Source organism: Ursus maritimus, unplaced genomic scaffold, assembly GCF_017311325.1.
Source record: "Ursus maritimus isolate PB19 unplaced genomic scaffold, ASM1731132v1 scaffold_21, whole genome shotgun sequence".
In the NCBI taxonomy this organism is placed as follows: Eukaryota; Metazoa; Chordata; class Mammalia; order Carnivora; family Ursidae; genus Ursus; species Ursus maritimus.
Window position 1 is genome coordinate 7040201 of NW_024424564.1, and position 27929 is coordinate 7068129.

Genomic DNA, 27929 nt, shown 5'->3' on the forward strand with positions numbered 1-27929 from the left:
AAAAAAAAAAAAAAAAAATTATTGCCATTCTTGGAGCGTGTAGCTGGCTCAGTCGGTGGAACACGTGGCTCTTGACCTTGGGGTTGTTTGAGCCCCACGTTGGGTATAGAGATTACTTAAAATCTCTTAAAAAATAAAAAATCATCGCTATTCTTGCAGAATTTATAGAGATGCTGATTCACTGTGTTGTATACCTGAAATTAATGTGATGTCTTGTGTCCACTATACTCAAAAAAATTTCTTTTAATTAAAAACAAATTTCCATTCCCTTAAGTAGTTTAAATATCATGTTTGCGGGGCACCTGGGTGGCTCAGTCATTAAACGTCTGCTTTCAGCTCAGGTCATGATCCCAGGGTCCTGGGATCAAGCCCCGCATCAGGCTCCCTGCCCAGTGGGAAGTCTGCTTCTTCCTCTCCACTCCCCCTGGTGGTGTTCCCTCTTTGGCTGTGTCTCTCTCTGTCCAATAAATAAATAAAATCTTTAAAAAATAAATAGCATGTTTGCATAATATTGAGAAGTACCTTTTATCATGTGCTTTAGATTTCTAACTAATGCTTATTTATAGTTTGTGTTTAATAAGAAATTAAATCTGGCTCTGAGGAATACAATGGAAAAAGGAAATTAAAAGAATCACAGGAAATGATTTTAGAGTTGATAAGTAGGAAATAGTGGCAGGGAATGTGTTAACAAGTCTAGAAGTTTAATTGTGAGGAAATTACTGTGTGCAACTAGTCAGATGTCAAAAGTTAGTGCGATAATCTACTTTGCACATAAGGTGTTTTGTTTTCTTTTGTTTTTTAGGAGGCCCGTAGGAATACTCTAATAAAAGATACCATGAGGGAGCAGTGCATTCCAAACTTGGTGGAATCATGGTACCAAATTTTACAAAATTACCAGTATACTAATTCAGAAGTGACATGTCAGTGCCTTGAAGTAGTTGGGGCTTATGTCTCGTGGATAGACTTATCCCTTATAGCCAATGATAGGTAAGTATGCTTATAGTTTTAAAGATAGAAACCTATAAAGTACAGGGGCGCCTGGGTGGCTCAGTCATTAGGCATCTGCCTTCAGCTCAGGGCGTGATCCTGGCATTCTGGGATCGAGCCCCACATCAGGCTCCTCTGCTGGGAGGCTGCTTCTTCCTCTCCCACTCCCCCTGCTTGTGTTTCCTCTCTCGCTGGCTGTCTCTCTGTCAAATAAATAAATAAAATCTTTAAAAAAAAAAAAAAAGAAAGAAACCTACAAAGTACAGTATATAAAACTAATGAGTTTGAAAACATTGTAACTTTTTTTTCCTCCTATTGCTAGGTTTATAAATATGCTGCTAGGTCATATGTCAATAGAAGTTCTACGGGAAGAAGCATGTGACTGTTTATTTGAAATTGTAAATAAAGGAATGGATCCTGTTGATAAAATGAAACTAGTAGAATCTTTGTGTCAAGTGTTACAGTCTGCTGGGTTTTTCAGCATTGACCAGGTCAGTAAATTTATGTATGAAGTTTTGAGAATTGTAGAACAAAGTAGGACAGGTACTAATTTAAATATGCTTTCCTTTTCTTTACTTTTTTTTTTTTTTTTTAATATTGTAAACTCTCCTTGACTGTAAGGAAACATTGTATCCAGAAAGCCATAATGTTATCTGTAGCATTGGCCTGGACAGTAGGTTATACCATTTCTTAAAGTTGAAGATCTGGGATAGTACCTGCAGTTGTGCATTTCTAACAAACTTCGAGTTGATTCTGATACTACTACTGGTCTATACTTTAAGTAGCAAGGAACTATACTATATATGTTTTGACCAAATCTAGATTTAGTTACAAAGGTTACGTTTTCACCATACTTTTGAATTGTTATTCATTTGAGCTGTTGGAGTTTAGCCCCAACAGAGTGAATGTGGTAAGTAATTTACAAACAGAATTTGAAGATTTTTTTTTTTTTTACCCATGACAGTGATAAAAAAAATTACTAAGAAATCTTTGTTTTGCTGTTAGGTCAGTAATACAGCTCTAGTGTTGTCCTTGCTGACAGAAGAATATTAGTGTTTTCTTACATTGCTAGTAATTGTCTTACTTAGTCTGTGGTAAAAGACCTAAAATGGTGAAGGTAGTATCTCTTTCTATAGGAGAACATCCTAAGGATAATGAATGAAAACAATCTGAAGGTTGAGTTCTGACTCTCACACTGGTCTGACCTTAGGCAGGTAGTTGTAACAGCAGTTCTCTCTCTTGCAGCGTAGTTAAGGCTCAAATTAAATAGTTTCAGAAAGGACTGTTATAAGTTGTTACATATCATATTTACTAACTTGAGCAGTTTAGAAGGAAGGCTTTGAAACCACAGATATTTTTTTAAGCTTTTATGAGATTGGCAATATCTGCAGGTCTGTAACCATTAAAAGTTGCTTGAAAGAGTACAAGTGGTTAATAATAGTAGGATTCAAATTCTGGAAATTTTTCAGTCAAGGTGGTAGAATGGCTAAATGTCTAATGTTCAGAATTGGATTTTATAATTGGCACTTGATTCGTACTGAAGTTTAGAGCTTTTCTTCTTATGTGGGTGGTTTTTTTGTTTGTTGTTATTGTTTTTTATGTGGGTGGTTTTAAATTGAGGTCTCTTTCGATGGCTTAATAGGAAGAAGATGTTGACTTTCTAGCCAGATTTTCTAAGCTGGTAAATGGAATGGGACAGTCATTGATAGTTAGTTGGACTAAATTAATTAAGAATGGGGATATCAAGAATGCTCAAGAGGCACTACAAGCTATCGAAACAAAAGTGGCGCTGATGCTGCAGCTACTAATTCATGAGGATGATGACATCTCTTCTAACATTATTGGATTTTGTTACGATTATCTTCATATTTTGAAACAGGTGAGTCCTTGTTTTAATCTTTTTTACCCAGTAGATAATAGAGATGAGCCATAGAGAACTGTAAAATACAGGAAAAATGAAAGAAGAAAATACCCATAATTTACTAGCTAATGATATTTATTGTTAAATATTAACGTATGTCCATCTTTCCCTTGCCCCCAACTCAGCTTCTTAGCCAGAAAGTGGGAATAGCCAGTTCTAAAATTCACTAGAATTTAACAAGCTTCGAATTAGCTACAGGTTTAGGTTATTTTTTCATTTTGAATCTGTGTTTATTTTTTTCTTTCCTTTTCTTTTTTCATTAAGTAGGCTCCACACCCAGCATGAAGCCCAGCACAGGCCTTGAACTCATGACCCAGAAATCAAGACCTGAGCCGAGATCAAGAGTCAGATACTTAACCGACTGAGCCACCCAGGCGCCCCTGTGTTTATTTCAAATATAGTAGAAATTTTGTTGAACATTTTTCATTATTTAAATTACATATACATCATTTCTTATAAACAGTTTTTTAAAGTTAAAAATTTTCCTTTGCAGAGTTGCTTCCAGTAAGAACTTAAAAAGTGGACGGTAGTAGTCTCCATATTATGGCGGGTAGCCTTTTAAAAATTAGTAATTTCCCATTATGTCATTAGCTGACAAAACCATTCCTATTTCTTACATTTGATTAGTTAAGTCAAGCTTAAAATATTAGCTTCTGTATTATTATAAATGTAACACATGTCAGCCTACGTACCTTAAGAAATTTTAAGTAATGGGAAAGATATGAAGAAAGTAAAAATGACTCCTGGTAATCCCACTGTGTACCTCTTAACAGACCTCTAGCTTTTTTTGCCTTGTTTGAAAACAAGGGAAGACCATATTTTACTGTCCTATAAACTTCTTTGGTGAATATATTATAAATATCCTTAAAGTTGAACTTCATCTACGTGTCAAGTTATTTAGTAGGAATTGCTAGGTCTTAGATTAGGTGCATTTGAAATATAGAACGGTACTGCCAAACCTCCCTCCACGGAAGTTGTGTGCATGTTTAAAAGATCTTAATTGATTAGAAAAATATTTTGATGAGTGCCTGGGTGACTCACGTAGTTAAGAGTCTGCCTTGGGCTCAGGTCATGATCCTGGGGTCTTGGGATTGAGCCCGGAGTCAGGCTCCCTGCTCAGCGGGTAGTCTGCTTCTCCCTCTCCCTCCTCCCACACCCCGCTTGTGCTCCCTCTCAAATAAATAAAGTCTTAGAAAAGAAAACTGTTTTGATAAGCGAGTGTAACTTTAGGAAACCTAATAAATTATTGCTTACTTTTTAACAGCTTCCAGTGCTCTCGGATCAGCAAAAAGCTAACGTAGAGGTAATTGACTTCTTTTGCCTATAAACTGATATCTGCTGTCTTTCTTGAAATATAGCTTAATTTCAAAGTATATCAAATTAAAGGAAACTGACAAAAGACATTTTATTCTTAATTTTAGGCAATCATGTTGGCCGTTATGAAAAAACTGACTTATGATGAAGAATATAACTTTGAAAATGAGGTAAGAATTTTACATTAGGGAGAAATCTGTTTTAATTCATTATTTACTTACCTCAAGTTAACATTTTAAGTTTTGATTATTTTAGAGTCCTTTAAAATAAGAAGTATTTTAACAATCACTCTTGTTTATCATTGACTTCAACCTTAGGTGAAATGAGTAGAAGCTTCATAAGCCTTCACAGTACCTTCAAAAAATACCTTTTTGGTGTTTTGTCCCTTCTTAAAGCACTTTGTAGCATTGAGCTTTGTAAAATATTGACAGTATCATTGGTGATCATATCTCACTTTGTATTTAATAAGAGTGATGAGTCGAGGCCTGGTCAGTGGACCTCAGATCATAAGTGTCTGTGGGAGAGTGGGAATGAGTCACTTTACTCTCTGGACTAGTTCCATTCGTAAGTCTTGTCCAGGGTTGCTAGCGAGTCAGTTTACCCTCAGGCACAAGGATCATCAGCTGCTTTCTATCAACTCAGGCATCACTTATACTGTTTTGCACCGTGCTGAGAGTTCAGTTCCCCACCTGAACTTTGGATTCAAAAACTTTGGACTGTAAAAACATAACAGTGATGATAACCAACACATTATGCAATTACAAAGAGCCAGGCTTGATATATATATATATATATATATCTATCTTCATTCATAGGGTATTACAAGATACGAGGAGTATGAATAAAGTGGTGAAGTTCGCATAAAGCCCAGCATGAACCCATTCTGGCTCTAGATTCTTGTCCTTAACCCCCTGCCTATACTGTTTCTGTCTCTAGGCTTTTGAGATCTAGGGCTGTGTTTAGAAATGCTTATTTGTGGGCAGGACAGGAAAGGCTACTAAACATAGTAAGTTGTCCTGTGTAAATAAATGTTAATGAAAAAATAAAAATACATACTAAATTTAGAAATGCAGGAAACTATATGAGAACTAACCATTTACATAAATTTTTTATGGTCTTTTAAGTTTTAAAATAAGAATTTAAAAATATATCTTAGGGTGAAGATGAAGCCATGTTTGTAGAATATAGAAAACAACTGAAGTTATTGTTGGACAGGCTTGCTCAAGTTTCACCAGAGTTACTGCTGGCTTCTGTGCGCAGAGTTTTCAGTTCTACACTGCAGTAAGTTTGTTACTGTTTTTGTCATGAGTCTACCGCTTTCCTTTTCTCTGTGATAATGGTCTACAATAAATGATTCATATAACTTACTAATCTTTGTTACTTATTAAGATCTTACATGGATCTCTGAAGCAATGCACTTGTCTCCATTTATCTTTTTTTTAATTTCAGTGTAGTTAACATAAAGTGTTAATATTCGTTTCAGGTGTACAATATAGTGATTCAACAATTTTATACATCGTTTATTGCTTATCATAAGTGTACTCTTAATCCCCGTCACCTATTTCACTCATCGCCCCACTTACGTCCCCTGTGGTAACCATCTGTTCTCTGTCATTAAGAGTCTGTGTTTTGGTTTGTCTGTTTTTCCTCTTGGTTCCTCTGTTTTGTTTCTTAAATTCCACATATGAGTGAAACATAGGGTATTTGTTGTTCTCTGACTGGCTTCTTTCCCTTAGCATAATACACTATAGCTCCATCCATATTAATGTTGTCCCCATTTATCATGACCCTTGTGGGGAAATACTGCTCTTTGGAATGTAAACAATGAAGTGGGTTACATCAGTTATTTCTAATTTTATTATGTAAATTTTGTTGCCTGTTCAAATTAATAATTGCTGTGACTTCTTAATAATTAAAGAGGCTTTTGTTGGTATTATATAAAATGTTTCTATTCAGGTCTCACATACATACTCTCTTTTGGTAGGAATTGGCAGACTACACGTTTTATGGAAGTTGAAGTAGCAATAAGATTGCTGTATATGTTGGCAGAAGCTCTTCCAGTATCTCATGGTGCTCACTTCTCAGGTGATGTTTCAAAAGCTAGTGCTTTGCAGGATATGATGCGAACTGTAAGTATACTACAGATAATTTATTTTGAACATAATTTTCTGTTTTCACTTTAAGCTGGTGGGAGTTCCTTAATTTAGTATCTGTTAATTCTGGGGCATTTTGATGTTACAATGAATAAGGACAGATTTCTTAACTTTTTCCTGCCCAGTTGGTAACATCAGGAGTTAGTTCTTATCAGCATACATCTGTGACATTGGAGTTCTTCGAAACCGTTGTTAGATACGAAAAGTTTTTCACAGTTGAACCTCAACACATTCCATGTGTACTAGTAAGTATACATTCATTCTCCGTATCTGGGATCTTTTTTTTTCCAGGTATTTCAGCTAATGAGCAGATAGGATTCTGTCTTTATAACTTTTCCCAGAGCCAAAAGTTCTCAGAAACTTGACTATACTGACACCAACCTCTCCTCTCTTTCTTTAAAATGGACAGTGTCTGGCTTAATCAGTCATCTAAAACAAGTCCTCAAGGGCCTGTTGGTGTCCTCAAGGATTCCTTGTTATATATACCTGGTTCCTGCCTTCCAGGAGCTAAGAAGTAAAATTTGATCCGAACAAAAATATATTGTGATGATACCAATAAAAATTTTAAGTAAGTGTAGAAATAGTAAAAGTGTCTCTGTTTCTTTAGATGGCTTTCTTAGATCATAGGGGTCTGCGGCATTCTAGTGCAAAAGTACGGAGCAGAACTGCTTACCTGTTTTCCAGATTTGTCAAATCTCTGAAGTAAGTACTAAATGTCAGCTGTTATGTTTACTTTTTGTTTTTAAGATTGTTAAAATGAGACCCTATAAATTATTTTCTGAAAGCCTCTGGTAGATTCAGTTTTTGTCCTAAGGCTTTTTTTTTTAATCAAGTTTTCTTTTTTGATATCATAATGCTAATGACTTACTGTTCAGTAGCCAGATTCATCACTGCAAAATGGTTTGCTTGCATACTTTTATATATAACCCCTGTCATCACTAATGACATTAGTTATTTATTTAACCGACAGTTTTATTGCTGTAGATTACTCTGTGACTTCTTTGAAATTCTAAAGAATGTATTTCTTGAAAATAAACTTTTTGACCTTTCTGTTTTGTATTGTTTTTTACTAGTACCATTTTCTGGTATGAGAACTACCTTATAAGGCATATAAGGTTGTAATTTTTTAAAAATCCTAGCTTGTCTTAATGATCACATCTGACTAGCTTAGAATTGAACTTTTTTTTTTAGTTTCATTCTTTTTAAAAAGGAATTTGGTATTTTGAGTGCGATGGTTTATATAATTGTGATTTTTCTTTTTTGCCTTTATTCAGTAAACAAATGAATCCTTTCATTGAGGATATTCTGAATAGGATACAAGATTTACTAGAGCTTTCTCCACCTGTAAGTATTTATCTTTCCAAATTACAGATTTTCCCCAAGTATCTTTGATGCCACACATGCCTTTAGCCTTCGATGCTAATGCCTTGTGGGCAGTTTTCTTAATGGAGGGTGGTGGTGGCAGGGATGAGAGGTTGTGTACAAGGATTAGTTATTTCTGTTTACTAAAATTCTGTTGATACTAGCAAACAAAGTGTAGTAATAGAATTAATAAAAACGGAGGGGCACCTGAGTGACACAGTCACTTACGCGTCCAACACGTGGTTTTTGCTTGGGTCATGATCTCAGGTTTGTGGGATCGAGCCCTCCGTCAGGCTCTTCACTCAGCACAGAGTTTGCTTGAGCTTCTCTCTCCCTCCCTCTCTGTTCCCCCACCAAAATAAATAAATAAATCATAAAAAATAAAAAGAATAGAAATGGAAAAGAGTTGACTGATAAATTTAGCAGAGTGAGATATGGTCTGCTCTCTCTGTTGAATGTTGAAGTATTTTATAGAGAAGGGAAAAATTCAATTTCTAAATTATTTCCTGTTTAGTATAAGATCATATTAGCCATTCTAAGTGACTGCTACCATTGGATTGACTTTTGGGGGTAATTTAAGGCTTTGGGTAAAGTTTACATGCTGGTTGATATTTTGGTATTCATTTCACAAGAAATAATTAAGCTGAGATACTTTGTAACTATGTTTTGACTGCTGTGTGTTTTTGTACACTGACATTGACTCATTTCGATGAAAGTTGCTACCAGAGCAGCCACTTGAGAAATGTTAAACATTTCTAGATAGAAATAGAAATACTTCTATCTAGAAATAATTTCTAGATAGAATAGAAAATACTTCTGTTCTTTTAAGTAAATAGCAGTATTTAGAGTATGGTGGTTACATAATTTCACTGCATGAAAGATTACCCATGAATTATGTGGTTAAATTAAATTATTTTAAAGATAATAATAATAAGATTATTTATTCATTTGAGACAGAAAGATAGAGCATGAGCAGGGGGAGAGGCAGAGGGAGAAGCAGACTCCCTGCCAGGCTGGGAGACTGACATGGGGCTCTATCCCAGGACCTGGAGATCATGACCCAGCAGAAAGCAGATGCTTGACCATCTGAGCCACCCAGGCACTACTTAAGTCTGGATTTTTTTTTTTTTTTAAGATTTTATTTATTTATTTGTCAGGGCACAAGTAGGGGGAGCGGCAGACAGAAGCTGTCTCCCCACCAAGCAAGGAGCATGATGTGGGACTTGATCCCAGGAACCAGGGATCATGACCTGAGCTGAAGGCAGACGCTTAACCAACTGAGCCACCCAGACGTCCATCGGTCTAGATTTTTATGTAATTTTTTTTTTTTTAAGATTTTATTTATTTATTTGACAGAGATAGAGACAGCCAGCGAGAGAGGGAACACAAGCAGGGGGAGTGGGAGAGGAAGAAGCAGGCTCACAGCAGAGGAGCCTGATGTGGGGCTCGATCCCAGAACGCCGGGATCACGCCCTGAGCCGAAGGCAGACGCTTAACCACTGTGCCACCCAGGCACCCCAAGATTCTCTTTCTTAAAAAAAAAAATATATATATATATGTAAAAAATAATAAAACTCATTAACAGGAATTTACCAGTATGTGAGATATTTACTTGTGCTTAAATGAGAGCTATTTCTTTATTTGCAGTCTTATTTTCTAACGTTTTAAAGGAAAACTTGCTGTGTGTGTGTGTGTGGATTTATTGTGTGGTTTTTATTGTTAGTTCTTTTTTTTAAAGATTTTATTTATTTGAGAGAGAGCGAGCATGAGCAAGGAGAGAGAGAAGCAGACTCCCATGCTGAGAAGGGAGCCCGACGTGGGGCTTGATCCCAGGACCCTGAGATCACGACCCGAGCCGAAGGCAGACGCTTAACCAACTGAGCCACCCAGGCGCCCCTCAAAGCACCTTTGTACATCTCATTTTTAGTCTCATAACAGTTGTACAAATAAGATTTTTACAAAAGAAAACAAGTTAGAAGGCTAACTAAAATTAGGATATGGTAATTTCTATGGTAATTTGCAAAGTTTTATCAAGGGTAGAATTAAGCCCATGACCTTTTGACCTCGAATTCAGTTTTCTTTCCATTATATGGTCCTAGGAGAAAATTTGTTTTTTTAAGTACTTGATCTACTTTTTAATAATGAGTTGATGTGATTTTATCTCTTATGTCTGTTGGACTTACTGTGCTTAAATGAGAGGGACTGAATGAACAATGATAAACACCAAGAGGACTAAATTTCTTTCTAGGAGAATGGTTACCAGTCTTTGTTGAGCAGCGATGATCAACTGTTTATTTATGAGACAGCCGGAGTGCTGATTGTTAATAGTGAATATCCAGCTGAACGGAAACAGGCCTTAATGAGAAATCTATTAACCCCACTAATGGAGAAGTTTAAAATTCTGTTAGAAAAATTGATGCTGGCACAAGATGAAGAAAGACAGGCATCACTAGCAGATTGTCTGAACCATGCTGTTGGATTTGCCAGGTGAGTGTAATTAGAATCAAAACTGTAAATGGAGTGTCTGTAGACACAGAACCATTTACTTGGATCTTTTAGAATTGGGCACACACATCCATGTTTTGAAAACTGAATTGTCGAGAGAATTATCTAAACCCTTCTTCTCTAAATCCAGTGAATTAGATGATTTAGCTGAAGAAGGGAATATATCACATAACATTCTGCGTTTCTGGTATGACAGCTGTCTAAATCCTTAACTCCTCTGACTTCTTGAGTATAAATTGATCGTGTATTTAGGGGGATTTAGCTGAAGAGTTTTTTGGTTTTGTTTTTCAAAAGATTGTATTTATTTATCTGTCAGAGAGCACAACCAGGGGGAGCGGCGAGCAGAGGGAGAAGCAGGCTCCCCGTCGAGCAAGGACCCGATGCAGGGCTTAATCCCAGGACTCTGGGATCATGACCTGAGCCAAAGGCAGATGCTTAACCAACTGCGCCACCGAGGCGTCCCTGGCTGAAGAGTTTACATAACAGTGACATATTGGGACATCTTGGATCAGTTTTGAGGCTTCTTTTTAGCTCTCTCATTGTGTCCTGAGGACTGCCCAACCTGCCTTTTCTTTCTCTCTGCCCATACATGTTATTGGCACACCGTAACAGTGTGAACGTTGTCGTGATTGCTAATAAGAAGCTGCACAGAGAAATTGCACTGCGCAGTACTCCAGTGCAAAAGCTCATGTTAGGCTGCGGAAATAACTTGGTTCTAAAGATTGTTTTCTAAATTTAAATCAGTAGTTTGCAGATTGTCTAGTACAGCCCAGTCATAGTAGTGGGGTTGGTTTTTTTTCCCCCCTCTTCTCTGCATACTTTATCAGTAGGATTTTAGTAAAACATCTAGGTGGGTTCTCATTTGAAGGCTTATATTCATTACCTCCCATTCATTTAATTTGAACCCTTTCTGGAATGGCAACTGGAAGCAGTAGTATACAAATAACCATCTTGGCTAAAGATACAAGCAGTTGTGACAGAAAATAAGTATCAGTTGTGTAATTGGTTGTGCATTATTTTTCATTACTCCATAAAACTTTTATTAAAGCATAAAGTTAAAACAAGTTGCCTGATTTTGCTTGTGTAGCCGAACCAGCAAAGCTTTCAGCAACAAGCAGACCGTGAAACAGTGTGGCTGTTCCGAAGTTTATCTGGACTGTTTACAGACGTTCTTGCCAGCCCTCAGTTGTCCCTTGCAAAAGGATATTCTCAGAAGTGGAGTTCGTACTTTCCTTCATCGGATGATTATTTGCCTAGAGGAAGAAGTTCTTCCATTCATCCCATCTGCCTCAGAACACATGCTCAAAGATTGTGAAGCAAAAGACCTCCAGGAGTTCATTCCTCTTATCAACCAGATCACAGCCAAATTTAAGGTACCACAGACCTTTAGGGCTCAGAGAATTTCCTGACTTACAAATGAGATATGTTGATCTTAGGTACATTTTGGCATTTGCCCTTGGTTTTGTTCTGTTTTGTTTTTTTTTAATAGAAGTCACTTGAGGGCATGGACCGTAGATATTGTTGTCACCTCCAGTGTCTGGCATACTGCCTGACACATAGGTCATGCTTAATGGATGTTTTCATAAAAACAAATCTTACCTGTTCTGTGCAAAAGAAAAGAGTCTGCTATTTTAGAAAAGCAAATGAAAACAGCATTGAGTACTAAAATGTCTGGAGGTAAATAAAAGCTTGTAACTTGGGTGCCCAGGCAGGAGTTTAAAGTCAGTTTTCTTGTACAAGGAAATGTAAACCAAGTATCAGCTGGCTAATAAAAATGGCTAACACATAGTGCTTTCCGTTCAAAGTCCGTTCTCCACCCTTTTTTTTGCACATTAATTCATTCGATCCTCCTAACAGCCCTAGAGATAACTGTTGTATTTAATAGACAAAGAAATTGAAGCAATTTGCATCAAGTCACATAAAGCCTTGAGAGCCCAATCCTATAAATTCTACTTATAATTTAACAATAGAATTCATTTCTTGATAATTTAAATTTGAAAATATTCTATGGTGATATTTGATTGTGAAATGTATCTGAATCCCTATTATTTTAACCTGAATCTTGAACTATAGGAAATGAGTTGAACTTAACAATTTTGAAGATTTCAATAATGTATATACTTTAATACAGATTTTTGTCCTAATATTGATATTTGCCAACAGAATTATGTAAATATATATCCTAAATAGAAACTCTGGATAAAGGCTTTATGTAAAATGTGTTTTTCTAAATTTCATATTTATATTTATCTTTCACATTTCTGGAATAGTAATTTTTGTCTTTTATCTTCAGATACAGGTATCTCCATTTTTACAGCAAATGTTCATGCCTCTCCTTCATGCAATTTTTGAGGTATTGCTCCGACCAGCAGAAGAAAATGACCAGTCTGCTGCTTTAGAGAAGCAAATGTTGCGAAGAAGTTACTTTGCTTTCCTGCAAACAGTCACAGGCAGTGGAATGAGCGAGGTCATAGCAAATCAAGGTGGGGCGCCGAGATTATCTGCTTGAGGCCTTGCTGTTGTGTGTCAGTATGAGCAAGAGCTAGTTGAAGTATGTTTGCCCCTGGGGCGACAGTTCATTATTATCAAGGTGGGAATCAATTTCATGTAGAGGACCTTAAAATTAATTTGTCTTCAGTCCCTTTTTCCTGGGGCAGTATTCTTTAATTGATTCCTCAGTGGTGTAAATAGCATGGTGGCAGCTTGCCGGCATTGACCTGTCAGTTGAGTCTTTCGGGCCAATTTGTCATTTTGAAATTAAAAAATAAATGGGACTGTATTGATCAACATAGAGAATTTTGCTATGCAAGAAATCCAGAGGGCAAAATAACAAGGGATTAGCTTTCAATGTTTTATGCTTAAAATTTAGGAGCCCAGTTAACAAAAATTGAGGGATCTTATCAATTCTGTAAATGCTTTTGTCTCGTTACACTATATGAAGTGAGAACTTCACATTCTACAAAGCCAGTATTACCTTGATTCCAAAACCGAAGACCCCACTAAAAAGGAGAACTATAGGCCAATATCCCTGAGGAACATGGATACAGATAAATATCTGTATTTTCTGTAAGTTCTCAATAAAATACTAGCAAAGCGAATTTAGCAGTACCTTAAAAGAATTATTCATCACGATCAAGTAGGATTTATTCCTGGGTTGTAGAGGTGGTTCAATATTTGTAAGTCAATCAGTGTGATACGTGATATTAATAAAAGGAGGATAAGAACTGTATAATCCTGTCAATAGAGAAAGCATTTGACAAAATACAGTATCTTTTCCTGATAAAAACCCTTCAACAAGGGGCGCCTGGGTGGCTCAGATGGTTGGGCGTCTGCCTTCAGCTTGGGTCATGATCTGCGGGTCCTGGGATCGAGCCCTGTGTCAGGCTCCCAGTTCAGCGGGGAGTCTGCTTCTCTCTCTGCCTCTCCCCCTGCTTGTGCTCTCTCTCTCAAATGAATAAATGAAATCTTAAAAAAAAAAAAATCTCAGCAAAGTAGGGATAAAGGTAACATACCTCAGCATCATAAAGGCCATATACGAAATATGCACACTTAATACTATCCTTGATGGTGAAAGACAGAGCTTTTCCCCTATGGTCAGGAACAAGACAGGGATATCCACTCTCACCATTACTATTTAACGTAGTACTGGAAGTCTTAGCCTCAGCCATCAGATGACAAAAAAAATAAAAGGCATCCAGATTGGCAAGGAAGAAGTCAAGCTTTCACTATTTGCAGACAACATGATGCTCTATGTAGAAAACCCAAAAGACTCCACCAAAAAAATTTCTAGAACTCATACAGGAATTCAGCAAAGTCACAGAACATAAAATCAATGTGTAGAAATATGTTGCGTTTCTATACGCCAATAACAAAGCAGCAGAAAAATCAAGGAATCATTCCCATTTGCAATTACATCAAAAACAATAAGATACCTAGGAATAAACCTAACAAAGAAGTAAAAGATCTATACTGTGAAAATGATAAAACACTTATGAAAGAAATTGAAGAGGACACAAAGAAATGGAAAAGCATTCCATGCCCATGGACTGGAAGAACAAACATTGTTAAAATGCCTATATTGCCCAAAGCAATCTATATACTTAATGCAATCCCCATCAAAATACCACCAGCATTTTTCACAGCGTTAGAAAAAACAATCCTAAAATTTATATGGAACCACAAAAGACCCTGAATAGCCAAAGCAGTTCTGAAAAAGAAAAAACTGGATGGAGGCATCTCAATTCTGGATTTTAAGCTATGTTACAAAGCTGCAGTCATCAAGATAGTATAGTATCGGCATAAAAACAGACACCTAGATCAGTGGGACAGAATAGAAAACCCAAAAATGGACCCATAACTATATGGTTGACTGATCTTCGATAAAGCCAGGAAAGACTATCCGATGGGAAAAAAAGTCTTTTCAACAAACGGTATTGGGAAAACTAGACAGTCACATGCAGAAGAATGAAACTGGACCACTTTCTTACATCATACACAAAAATAAATTCAAAATGGATGAAAGACCCAAATGTGAGATTGGAAATCTTCAAAATCCTGGAGGAGAACAAAGATAGAAACCTCTTTGACCTCAGCCATAGCCACTCCCTACTAGACACATCACCACAGGCAAGGAAACAAGAGCAAGAATGAACTATTGGGAACTTTTCATCAAGATAAAAAGCTTCTGCATGGCAAAGGAAACAGTTGACAAAACTAAAAGACAACCGACAAAATGGGAGAACATATTTGCAAATGTCTTATCAGATAAAGGGCTAGTATCCAAAATCTATGAAGAACGTACCAAACTCAACACCCAAAGAACAAATAGCCCAATTAAGAAATGGGCAGAAGACATAAAGAGACACTTTTCTAAAAATGACATCCAGATGGCTTATAGACACATGAAAAGGTGCCCAGCATCACTCATCATCAGGGAAATGCAAATCAAAACCAGATGAGATGGGGCGCCTGGGTAGCGCAGTCGTTAAAGCGTCTGCCTTCGTCTCAGGGCGTGATCCCGGCATACCGGGATCGAGTCCCACATCAGGCTCTTCCGCTATGAGCCTGCTTCTTCCTCTCCCACTCCCCCTGCTGTGTTCCCTCTCTCGCTGGCTGTCTCTCTGTCACATAAATAAATAAAATCTTTAAAAAAAAAAAAAAAACAGATGAGATACCATCTCATACCTGTCAGGATGGCTAAAATTAACCCAAACAACAGGTGTTGGCAAGGATGTGGAGAAAGGGAAACCCTCTTGCACTATTAGTGGGAATGTATATTGGTGTGGCCATTCCGGAGAAGAGTATGGAGGTTCCTCAACAAGTTAAAAATAGAACTGCCCTGTGATCCAGCAGTTGCACTACTAGGTATTTACCCAAAGGATACAAAAATACAGATTCAAAGGGATGCCTGGACCTGGATGTTTATAGCAGTATTATCAACAGCACCCAAACTGTGGAGAGAGCCCAGGTGTCCATCAGCTGATGATAAAGAAGATGTGTCATATGAATAAAATGAAATATTAGCCATCAAAAAGAATGAAATCTTGCCGTTTGCAATGACATGTTTGGAGCTAGAGTGTATTATGATAAGTGAAATAACGCAGAGAAAGACGAATATTGATGATCTCACTCATGGAATTTAAGAAAGTAAATATGAACATATGGAAATAGGGAAAAAGAAAAAAGAGCAAAACAAGCTATAAAAGACTCAACAATAACAAGGTTGATGGAGGGAGGTGTGTGGGGGATGGGCTAGATGGGTGATGGGTATTAAGGAGGGCAGTTGTGATGAGCACTGGGTGTTGTATGTAAGTGATGAATCATTGAATTCTACTCCAGAAACTAATGTTGCACTGTATGTTAACACCTACAATTTAAATTAAAAAAAAAATAATTAAAAAATGTTAAATAAATTAAATAAAAATAGAAGTTAATTAAATTACCCAAAAATAAAAATTAAAAGAAACAACGAGGGGTACCTGGGTGGCTCAGTCAGTTAAGCGTCTATGATCCTGGAGTCCTGGGATCAAGCCCTGTGTCGGGCTCCCTGCTCAGAAGGGAGTCTGCTTCTCTCTCTATCAAATAAATAAATAAATAAAATCTTAAAAAAAGAAACAACGAAGCAAGTGCTTCAGATTGCCTTTCTAGGTCTTTTTAAAATTAAGCTCAGGGCGCCTGGGTGTCTGTCTCAGTCCGTTAAGTGTCGGACTCGGTTTTGGCTCAGGTCAGGATCTCAGGGTTGTGGGGTGGAGCCCCGTGTCAGGTTCCCTGCTCGGTGGAGAGTCTACTGGAAGATTCTCCCACTCCTCCCACTCACGTTCTCTCTCTCTAAAGTAAATAAATCTTTAAACCCAAGTTTTTTTTTCTCTTCAGGTGCAGAGAATGTGGAACGAGTGCTGGTTACGGTTATCCAAGGAGCAGTTGAATATCCAGATCCAATTGCACAGAAAACATGTTTTATCATCCTCTCCAAGTTGGTAGAACTCTGGGGTAAGGATCTTAAAAAATAAAAACAAAAAAACAAAAAACTTCATTCCACAACCTGTTTCCTAAGACCCTTAGAGATGAAATGGAACCCTAGCTCCAACATAGACAAGGAGCTGGGAGTTAACTTTCCCCAGTGATAACTAATTGACTCTCTTTTTGTACAAGATGAAAATCTGCGTTCTCTTGACAGGAGGTAAAGATGGACCAGTGGGATTTGCTGATTTTGTTTATAAGCACATTGTCCCCGCATGTTTCCTAGCACCTTTAAAACAGACCTTTGACCTGGCAGATGCACAGACAGTGCTGGTAAGCACCCAGGAACCTTTGTTTACCTTGTACATCTCGTGTGTTCTGACTCACAATTCTTTAATGCCAGGTTGACCGTATTAATCTCATTGCTGGTATTTTTTAAATTAATTTCAAATTAGGATTCATTTTTAAAAGGTTGATGATATCTTCTGGACCTTTTGTAGATTCTTACTGAGTCCTGATACTAAAGTTCAATCTATAAAATCCAGCTCCTTCAACTTTAACAGCCTGCAACTCCTCTTTTTTTAGGACCATGAAAGGGCACATGATACAGGCCCTCAGTAAAACTCAGTTGAGTTACTACTTCGTACTACTCTCATTCTAAACCTTGTGCTGAATGGTTTTTTCCTAACCATTAGGAGTAACTTTCTTTTGCTTGGATGATAGTTTCCCTAGAGCTCATTTTCAGAATACTAATGTCAGGCAGTGCCCTTTGCTCATTTCCCCAAAACCGAGTAAAAGCTAGATTTTATGATTTGATATACTGTATTAAGACAGCATTTTTGTATTTTTTCCTTTTTCTGTCCAACCCACTTATTCCGTATGCCTGTCGCTCTCCTTCCTCTGTCCCTTGTTTGGGAGTGGTCGTTAATGAGCGGTGGCCAGGGAAATAGAGACAAGTGAGATCAGTAACCAAACATTGAGTGTTTTAAAGTTCTCACACTTGTTTTTCATAGGCTTTGTCTGAGTGTGCGGTGACATTGAAAACAATTCATCTCAAACGGGTAAGCCTTGCACTCTGTGCCCCTTCGTGTTCGTCATACATGTAGATTTGTTATGGTTTTCATTGTGTTTGACTCGTCTTGTTGCTGTATCTTTTGTAAAAGTTGATTTAGTTCTGTCTTTGTTGAACATGAGGAAGGGGTTGAATGAAAGTAACAGTTATCTCTTACTGTCCTTTATGTTTCAGGTCACAAGTTTAAAATGTATGTTTGTTTTTGGTTTGACAAAGAATGTGAAAAATTATAAAAAGATTCACATTTCATGACTTAGTTGGCTCTTCACAGCCAGATTTCTCCAAATTCTTAGTATTATAAATGGTTATAAGTGCTTCAGTACTTAGAATGTTTTGTTCTCCTTGTCAGTCTAATCACTTGTAAAATTGTCAGTGATTCTGGGCTAAATCCAGCTGGTGAATTGTTTACCTTGTACAGTATTTTTTAGTAACATGAATTGATTGTGAACATTTAAAAATCAGGTACTGGGGCGCCTGGCCGGCTCAGTCAGTGGAGCACGCAACTCTTGATTCAGGATTGTGAGTTTGAGCCCCATGTTGGGCATGGAGCCTACTTAAAAAATTAATAAAATTTTGAAAGTAAAATCAGGTATTTTTTTTTAAAAAGAAAAATTCCCAGGGCGCCTGGGTGGCGTAGTCGTTAAGCATCTGCCTTCGGCTCAGGGTGTGATCCCAGCGTTCTGGGATCGAGCCCCACATCAGGCTCCTCTGCTGGGAGCCTGCTTCTTCCTCTCCCACTCCCCCTGCTGTGTTCCCTCTCTCACTAGCTGTCTCTATCTCTGTCAAATAAATAAATTAAATCTTTAAAAAAAAAGAAAGAAAGAAAAATTCCCATCTCCAACTTCTCTCAAAGCCAGGATGCCAACAAAGGACTGGCATTTCCACAGAGCAGCTTCCCCCACCCCCCAAAAAAGTATTCACCAGTCTCCATGCAGTCCACTCCCTCATTTGAACTTGAGTTTTTTATTCTGATACAGATTTGAAAGGTTTTCATTTCTGCAGCATTTTCTCTATGCCTACAATGCTAGGGTGAAGAGTATGTGGGGACTGAGCGGGGGGAGAGGGGGTAGCAGGGGAGCTATATAAAGATGAACTAAGTTTAAAAGTCCCCCAAAATTTTGGGGACTTAGAATCAGGGGACATGATGTGTAAATAACTCAGTGGGTTAAGTACTTGAGTAGGAATACATTAAATTAATACATCCGTGTTAAATGTAATACTGTGAGACTAAAGGTGAGCAGCAGTTTTGCCTGTGACGGCAGTCTAAGAAAGCCCTAGGAAAGAAGTGGTTTTGGTTTTGGTTTTTGATAGGCCTTAAGACACAATTGGACTGATAGGAGGAGGAGCTGTCATTCCGGGCGAAGTTAAGCAGCTATGTGAGGACAGAGAAGACGTTGCCTTGTGGATTTGATAGAAAATAAGAGAATTAGCCTGTTTAGCTAAGTAGGGAGGTAGAAGTAACAGCTAAAAAGTAAAATATGATTAGGTGGTAAAAAGCCTTGTGTTACATATGAAAAGTTGGGAAGTCAGTGGGCACTTCAGTTACAATTTAGGATAGCTTGGAAACACAGAGAGCAGGTTGGAATATGGGTCTGAAGCAGTTAAAACTAAATACTGATTTGGAGTCCACAGTGCGTAGTCAAGGCGAAGTGGTAGGAATGAATGAGACTTTCTAAGACCAGAATAGAAAAAACCCTGGCTAAAGCAAGAGTCAAGAGAAAGCTAGAAGTAGAACCAGAGGTACAAATGCTAAGAGAACAGAGTCATAAGAGAGGATGCTAGAAAGTCGGGGCAGGGGAGGGGGGCTAGCTGTCTTAGTCGGTGGAGCGTGTGGCTCTTAATCATGGGGTTGTGAGTTTGAGCCCCACATTGGGTGTAGAGATTACTTAAAAATAAAGTCTTAAAAAAAAAAGGGAAAATCAAGGAGGATGAAGAATGAATAGAAACAGTAAGAGTAGTATTTATGATTCAGAAGTATTTGGTTCTTGGAAGCTCTAATTTGGACACAAATTAGAACTGAATCGAACAATATTCTATTTGAAAATGTTTCCCTTGGTTCTGTTTTCTCATTTATTCATTTGACTGATTTCCTCTTGAGGTACACATTTACTTTTCCTGATTTAAAAAAAAAACACTCCACTTTTAAGTGAGAACAGTGGGGTTATATGAGGTGATGGGCAGTACACAGGCTGTAAATATAGGAGAGTACACTGAAGAAAACGGCGAGGGGCGCCTGGCTGGCTCAGTCGGTAGAGCATGCAACTCTTGATCTTGGGGTCGTGAGTTCAAGACCCATGTTGGGTGTAGAGCTTACTTTAAAAAGGGAGAGAAGGAGAGAGAAGGTGAAAAGTCAGCTATACTTTAAATAACTTGCATTTTGCAGTGAAATGCAGCCAAAAAAAAAAAAAAAGCAAAAACAAAAAACGTGAGAAGGAATGTAGAAGGGATCTGAGGAACTTTCACAAACATTGTATTGTTAGCTCCTCTGAATTAGGAATAGCTTTCCTTTGAAAGGGCATTAAATTATGCTGTAGGTTCATTGGGTTAGAGGAGCAGGAGTCAGGGTAGAGGAAGAAACATAAAAAATTCTTTGATTCAGCAGTATATTAAACAGGAAATTCAACTGTTAAGGCAGGGAAAAGTGCATTGAAGAGAGATGGATTGATTTTTTTTTTTTTTTTTTTTTGTGATGATGGTTTCATTTTGATAACTGTTACTTTCAGTTGGACCGGGGTTGGAGTCATCCACATATTAAATCTTTAAATCAGATTCAGGTTTGAAAGTGAGAATAGCTTGTGTGTGTGTGTGTGTGTGTGTGTGTGTGTGTGTGTGTGTGTAGTACTGGATTTATTCCATTTACTTTAGGCCACCCTCTCGAATGCATTGCTATAGGAAAACCATTTTCAAATTGTATCCTAAGTTCCTTTGTAGCTTCTGAGAAGGGGTAGGGGCTTGGGATTAGTTCGTAGAATAGTTCTGCCTTCCCTCCACTAAGTTTACAAAACACAAACAAACAAACAAAACACAAAAAACAGAACACTATTGTAATTTTTAGCATCCAGAAGTGCTAAAAGATGGCAGAGAAGAGTAATGGTTTTAGAAATCAGGTGACCTGCTTTTCAGTACAGATGAAATCAACAGCACACTGGGCAAATCACCCTGTCTTTCTCGGTCTTGGTTTCTTCATGTGGCTTTTTAATTCCTGTTCCCTGAACGGAAAAAGGCAGGTGTACTTTTTTGCTGTTACCTCTTAACATATCATTTTGTTCTTTCTTGCTTGTATTTTAGTTTCTCAGGATGGTTACTACCTAGCACTTGCCCAAAAGCTTCCCCTCACGTACCCACAGACACCACATAATCCACCCAGTGATAGATTGAACAAGTGCACCTCTGTTTGCTTTCTTCTTGCAGTGTTTGGAAGACTCTGGCATTGTTACTTCGCTGATTTAGAAGAATATTTGTTTAATCTTCACTATATAATGCTAAGTAATGTTAACATGTAGTGAATGCTAAGCACTGTTCTAAAAGCTTTACATTTCTTAGCTCATCCACTCCTCACAATAATTCCATTTTTCAGATTGGAAAACTGAGGCTCAAGTTAAGTAACCTGCTCAAGTTACCAGAAATTTGCCAGGGTCAGGCCTCAAACCAAAGCAGTCTGGCTCCAGACTGTATTCTTTTTTTTTTTTCTTTTTAAGATTTTATTTATTTATTTGACAGAGAGCACAAGCAAGGGGAGCGGAGAGGGAGAGGGCGAAGCAGGCTCTCCACTGAGCAGGAAGACTGACACGGGGCTCAATCCCAGGACCCCGGGATCATGACCCAATCTGAAGGCAGTTGCTTAACCAACTGAGCCACCCAGGCGCCCCCAGACTATTAATCACAATACTGTATTGTGTTTGACGTATACATGTGTCATTCTAATTTCGCTTTATGCATTATTAATATCAAAATAATTCAGTTATAATTATCTTTTGACTTTCAGGGCCCAGAATGTGTTCAGTATCTTCAACAAGAATACCTGCCTTCCTTGCAGGTAGCTCCAGAAATAATTCAGGTAAGAGCTGTCAGAGCAGATATTCCTCTTAATTTAATTAAAGAAATATGACTATGTAGTTCGATCTAAATTTTGATTCAAGAAAGTTAAACTGCAAAAAAAAAAAAAAGAAAGAAAAGAAAAACCGCGTTCAACTTGATGTTTTGCTGTATACAGGACCGCAGAGTTCAAACTTCAGGGATATATGAAATTGAATGGGAGAAAATTATATTTTCATTTTCACTAACCTTTAACCAAAAGTTTAACTTCCTACCATTGTGTAGGTGACAAATCACAAATCACAGTAGCATTTGCATTGCCTGTGACTTTGTCACCAATAGAAATCACAAATGTTTTTGTGTCACATTAGTTGTTCCAGGGATCTCTCAATACTGTTTATACTTTAAGATACTGAAATTATGAGTTCTTAAGATACACCACTAGGCCTTGTTATCTGAGTCCGTAAGTCTTGTTATTCTAGCACATACCAAAATATTTTTTGGTAACCATTATAATAAGTTTTCTCTGTAATCCCATGGATTATAAATTTTAAATTATAGATTTTAAAAAACATTCTAAAAAGAGTCCAGTAGGCTTCCCTGGACTGCCAAAGGGCACCACAACACAAACCTGCTGTGAAGATTTGTGCTAGGTAGTTCATTTTACATATGCCTTATCAATGCTTAATTTTTAAATCTGAAACTATATTGTGAAGTATCTGGAAAGCAATCTTACATTTTTACACTATTGCAAAGTAATTTTTTTAATGGCATTCAGTGATGTCTTTGGCATGTAGTTACCCAGACTTGCCCAATAGCACATAGATCTAATTGAGGTATCAAAGTTTTGATGACAGATCTCTTCTTCGTTGGAGTCTAAGAATTGTTTTTTCACCAACAGTGTTCTTAAAAAGGTTTTATAATGCTATTTTATGAAAGACATTGAAAAAATTGAATGAAAAATAGGATAGGTCTTGCATAAGAGTGATCATAAAACTCATTTTTAATGAATTTATGATCTCTTATTTCATGCCATACCATCTTTAAAGGTATTAATGAATTTTCTCAGCTATAATTTGTTACATAAGAAAGGTAATGTTTTAATGAAAGCAATAAATTACTAATTACTCACATGATCTTAATGTCCATCAAAAATAGAAATATACCAGATCGCTAAGTAAAGCAAAATTATATTTCTAATAATTTGATTATAAAAGATAAGCATCCCCAGTTTTCCCTTTTTCATATGCCTTCTGACAACACTGTTTGCAGAATTCTATTAGAGAGACTTAACCTCTTTTTCTTTTGGTCAAGCTCTGCTCAGTTACCACTCTTACTATGTGAGAACAGTCAGAGCAATGTAGTTCTTATCCCATTCTCCCTTCTCAGGCATGAGTCAACCTTGTTTAGGAGAGCCATGTTCTCAAAAGTGAAAGTAGCCTATATCTGACAAGTATTACATTTGAAAATGCCATAGAACCTTTTTTGGTGAGGAGCTGTTGTAGTTGACTTTGGTAAGTTACCGTACTACTCCTGTAGATTTAAAGCAACTTAAATGCCTTTCGACAGATGAATGGATAAGTAAAATGTAGTATATACATACAGTGCAATATTATTCAGCCTTAAAGGACATCCTGTCACGTGCTACAACATGAGTGAACCTTGAGGACATTATGCTAATGAAATAAGCCAGCACAAAAAGAGAAATACTGCATAATTCCACCTGTGTGAAGTATCTAAAGTAGTCCAACCCTTAGGAACAGGAAGTAGAATGGTGGTGGCCTGGAGTGTGTGTGTGGGGGGGGGATTGATGTTCAATGGGTATAGTTTCAATTTTATAAGGTGAAAAGTTCTAGAGCTCTTTTGCACAACAGTGCATATAGTTAATGCTAATGTACCGTACATACAAAAAAAAAGGTGGTTAAGATGATCAGGTATGTTTTCTTTAATCACAATTCCAAAAAGAAAACTGTGGATTTGAATTACACTGAATTTAGTACAATTAGATTCATTCTCTTTCTCCCTCCTGTCTTGGCCCCTCAGGAGTTTTGTCAAGCGCTTCAACAGCCTGATGCTAAAGTTTTTAAGAATTACTTAAAGGTAGGTATTTGGAATACTTACACTTCTTCGTACAATTAGGTAATACTTTAGAGCAGAAAGAGAATACATATTACAGGATACTGTGTCATACTGTAGTCTTACCAGTTATTACTTATTTGGGATGTCTTTTAAAACCTTCTAAAAATCTGTAGTTACAGATGTTATACTTCAGAGTTTTCTCTAAAGCCCCTTTCAACTGAGTTCTTAGAAAAGATCATGAAAAGTGAAGTAAGCACACTGTACATGCTTGAACATACTATGAAAATACCAGTTTCCTTTTACAGTTTGTGATGTAATTAAATAGGAACTACAGGGTTGAGACAACAAGTAATGTTTAAGAACATGTGCCCATATTGAGTTGAAAGAAAGGAGCTAAAAATATAAAAACAGAAGTATGAGTTACTTGGTTATATCCTATTTTTGAAACTTCTGAAGTGTAAAAGGGACAGAAAGAATCCTCAGATTTGGCAGTCAGGGCTCTTTTTACAATCATAAATTGAGTGAATTTTTTCTTTAAAGATTTTATTTGAGAGAGAGAGCACGTGGGGGAGGAGTAGGGGGGTGGCGGCAAGAATCTTCAGCAGACTCCACTTAGCATGGAGCCTAATGCGGGCTGGATCTCACAACCCTGAGACCATGACCTGAGCAGAAACCAAGAGTTGGATGCTTAACCGACTGAGCCACCCAGGCACCCCACAAATTGAGTGAATTTTTTAAAAAACTCCCCAAGTTGGCAAGAAGTACCAAACGTTTATTTGGTATTCATATTTACAGTTTAAATCCTGAGGCAGAACCATCTTGCTCTCACCCAGTTAGTCATTCATTACTCCGTGATGGCATTTTCTGTAACAGGTACTATGCTAACTGCTGCAGATAACCATATGAGTTACTGTTCTTGCCGATAAAGAGCTCGTGCTCTGAAAATAAAATTTCAGTGTGACAGTATGAAGAGCTTTTCTTTGTTTCTGTTACCTTCATTCAGCAAATTTGAGGACAAAACACGATGCTGAATATATTGGTAGCAGGTGACTTAATGAATGACTACTTGTCCAGGGCATTCAATAGAATTCATAAGTCAGGGCCTTTGCTGAGGAAATAAGTGTGTCGTGCTTTGACTTTGCTTCTGTAACAACTTTCCTCGTCAGTTTTTTCCCTGTTAGTAGTTTGTGAGCTTAAGCTGACAGGAGTTTGTGAGAAGAATATTAGCAGTTACTGTTGATCGTTAGGAAGCCTCCCAATCCCATCTCCCTATAAAAGGAAGGCGCCTGTGGAGGTAACGGCTGTTCAGTAAGTGATCCCCCTGCGTGGAAGGACTCACAGACGTTGTAACTCTATTAAAGGTTTCTGTACCGCAGATCCGGGAACAGTGTAGCAGGCTTGTGCTCCAAACGTAGTAATTCATCCAGCTGCGTTTATGAAAAGTCTTCCTCCCAAGCCCGACTTTTTTTCAGTGTGAGCATTATCTCCAGAATAGCACTGTTGTTGGGAAAAGCGAAGTTCCTTCTTTTGTGCCTACTCTCTTTAGAAGTGATTGGTCCTGAGATCTTCCAGATTCTCTCCTCACTCCGAACTCGCTTTCTCCTCTGCTGCTACTCTGGCGTGGGTTTGGGTTCTCTCACGCCAGTATCCCTTCCCTTGTAGCCGAGCTGAGCTGTTGGAAAACCCTGAACAGTCCTCTGAAATTCATTCCCCTTCATTCCCCTTACACTCTTCATAAACCTATATTGTCGACTAAAAATAAGTTCATATTCTTAATTTGACATCCAGGGTTGGTTGGTTTGTTTTTTCATATTCTGATCTCAGACTGCCTTTCTGGTTTCTTTTGCCAGAATTGTCTTGCTATTCTTGCTGTTCTTCAAAAATTCTGCCTTATTAGCAACCTCCTTTATGAATTCTACCCATTCCTTTAGGCTTGCCTCAAGCATGGCCTCTTTGTAAGGCTTTGTTTTGCTCATGTAGTGATCATTCTTCTCTTCACTTAGTCAGTAGATTATTTGTTAAATGAATGCCTAATCTACTAGGTGCTAAGGATACAATGATCAATACAGTCCTTGCTGAGTTTATTGCCAGTGGTCTTTCCAGTGCTCACTTAACATGTACCTAACTATGGGGGCGCCTGGCTGGCTTAACCTTGGGATCCTGAGTTCATGCCCCACATTGGGTGCAGAGATTACTTAAAAATGAAATCTTTAGGGGCGCCTGGGTAGCGCAGTTGTTAAGCGTCTGCCTTTGGCTCAGGGCGTGATCCTGGTGTACCGGGATCGAGTCCCACATCGGGCTCCTCAGCTGGGAGCCTGCTTCTCCCTCTCCCACTCCCCCTGCTTGTGTTCCCTCTCTCGCTGGCTGTCTCTATCTCTGTCACATAAATAAATAAAAAAATCTTTAAAAAAGAAATGAAATCTTTATTTAAAAACAACAACAATGACAAAAAACATGTGCCTAACTATGGAAGGTAGTTTGTAATACTGGACCTGTCCCCAGCACAACATCTAGCTTATTCATTCATAGTCTCAAATGTTGAATTGCAAGTGTTTTTTTAATAGTCAAATAAATGGTAAATTCCTTAAAGGAAAACAGCTGCTATCTTTAGCTTTGATTTGTTTCTTCTTCCTCAAAATTTAATTTCCCAGTGTTAGCTATGACAGTGTACCAGTCAACAGAAGGTATAAAGAGCATGTTCTCCTCTGACCACTTGCATTCTCATCACATTAGAGTTAATAACCATATTTTCACTAGTGACACTAGATAACTAATGTCAACATAAGTTATCTGCAGATTTTATCAAATTGTCCAGAATAGAAAGTTCTTGTACCATGTGTGGATTTATGCAATATGTGAAATGTTCTAAATATTGATTATATTTAACAAAAGAGTGACTGGCACTTACTGACTTGGAGCCATCCTTCAGGTGAAAAGTGGTATCTTCTGACATCAGTACTAATTGTACTAATACTTTACTTACAGGTATTCTTCCAGAGAGCAAAGCCCTAAGGACTGGATCTCCCTGCGCCGACTTTATGGTCAGGAATTCCAGTTAATTTATAAAGAAGCGGTTTTGTGTGCCATTCACACTGGTCTTTTTAACATTGCTTTAAGCTTATTGCAGTATATGTATTGGGATTTTTCTGTAAAATGGGTGTAATTTTCTCTGAATACAGGTATGTGACAACAAAAGAAGTTGCTTGCATGCCAGTTCAAATTGTTCTGTATAAAAATGCTGTTAAAAGATACAGCACGGTTATCCTAGTACCTTTTTTTTTTTTTACTTGAAACGTTAAATCCTTTATAAAGACCATAGCAAGAAAACTGTGTACTTTTTTTTCAATTGCTAAATATAAAATGTTTGAAAATTTTAATTTTCTTTTACGTATGCCGTCTCAAAAAATGGGGGGGATACAACAATTCAAAACTAATGTTTTGTAGATAGCCATTACATTTCTTTAAACTGTTTCGATGCCAATGTGTGTTCTACAAAAGAGAATGGTTTCATAAATTAACTGATTTAAGAGTAGGTACCGGTGTTACACACTTTTTATAAAAAAATAAAATAAAAATAAATTTTACGTAGTGAAATCTACCAGGTCTTTTTTGGCATTATTATTATAAATACTTCAGTCTTATTTTCTCATCTCTCCCTGATTTCCCATTTAAAGAATTGCACATATAAGCTTATAGATGATTTATCTGTGCTCCCAAAAGGTTACATGCAACTTAGTTCTCTTACATTCTTTTTAAAATGCTTTAAAACGCCTATTTCAATATATTAAGAATTTAAAATCCAATTTTCCCCTCTTTTATTGGATTTACTTAGGACACTGTACTTATGTGTTGATGCTTAGAAATAGCTGCCCATTTAGTTACTAGAAGTACTTTTCCCCGTTTTTATCCATGACTCTGCAAGCAAGCAAGAGGAAAAATAATAGTATCAGTAAGTAGTGTTAGGAAAATAAGAAAGGAGGGATAAACTGAACAGCAGAATTACGTTACTACAGTCATTGGGGAGGGTATATGTTGTAATGAA

The 27929-nt window shown here is 37.4% G+C and overlaps 1 protein-coding gene across 1 annotated transcript in view; it reads left to right on the top strand.

Annotated features, from left to right (window-relative positions):
• The window catches only part of XPOT (exportin for tRNA), a 40742-nt gene extending 13257 nt beyond the window's left edge, over positions 1-27485 (top strand). The window contains exons 7-25 of the mRNA XM_040637220.1: positions 803-987; positions 1310-1478; positions 2630-2866; positions 4173-4211; positions 4330-4392; positions 5379-5503; positions 6207-6351; positions 6501-6620; positions 6983-7077; positions 7650-7719; positions 9986-10224; positions 11330-11615; positions 12536-12725; positions 16615-16731; positions 16919-17034; positions 17715-17762; positions 21759-21830; positions 23852-23908; positions 26873-27485. Of these exons, the coding sequence (XP_040493154.1) occupies positions 803-987; positions 1310-1478; positions 2630-2866; positions 4173-4211; positions 4330-4392; positions 5379-5503; positions 6207-6351; positions 6501-6620; positions 6983-7077; positions 7650-7719; positions 9986-10224; positions 11330-11615; positions 12536-12725; positions 16615-16731; positions 16919-17034; positions 17715-17762; positions 21759-21830; positions 23852-23908; positions 26873-26899 (2400 nt within the window). The 3' untranslated portion in view covers positions 26900-27485. The remainder of the gene's footprint in view (positions 1-802; positions 988-1309; positions 1479-2629; positions 2867-4172; positions 4212-4329; positions 4393-5378; positions 5504-6206; positions 6352-6500; positions 6621-6982; positions 7078-7649; positions 7720-9985; positions 10225-11329; positions 11616-12535; positions 12726-16614; positions 16732-16918; positions 17035-17714; positions 17763-21758; positions 21831-23851; positions 23909-26872) is intronic.
• The last annotated feature ends 444 nt before the right edge of the window (positions 27486-27929 follow it).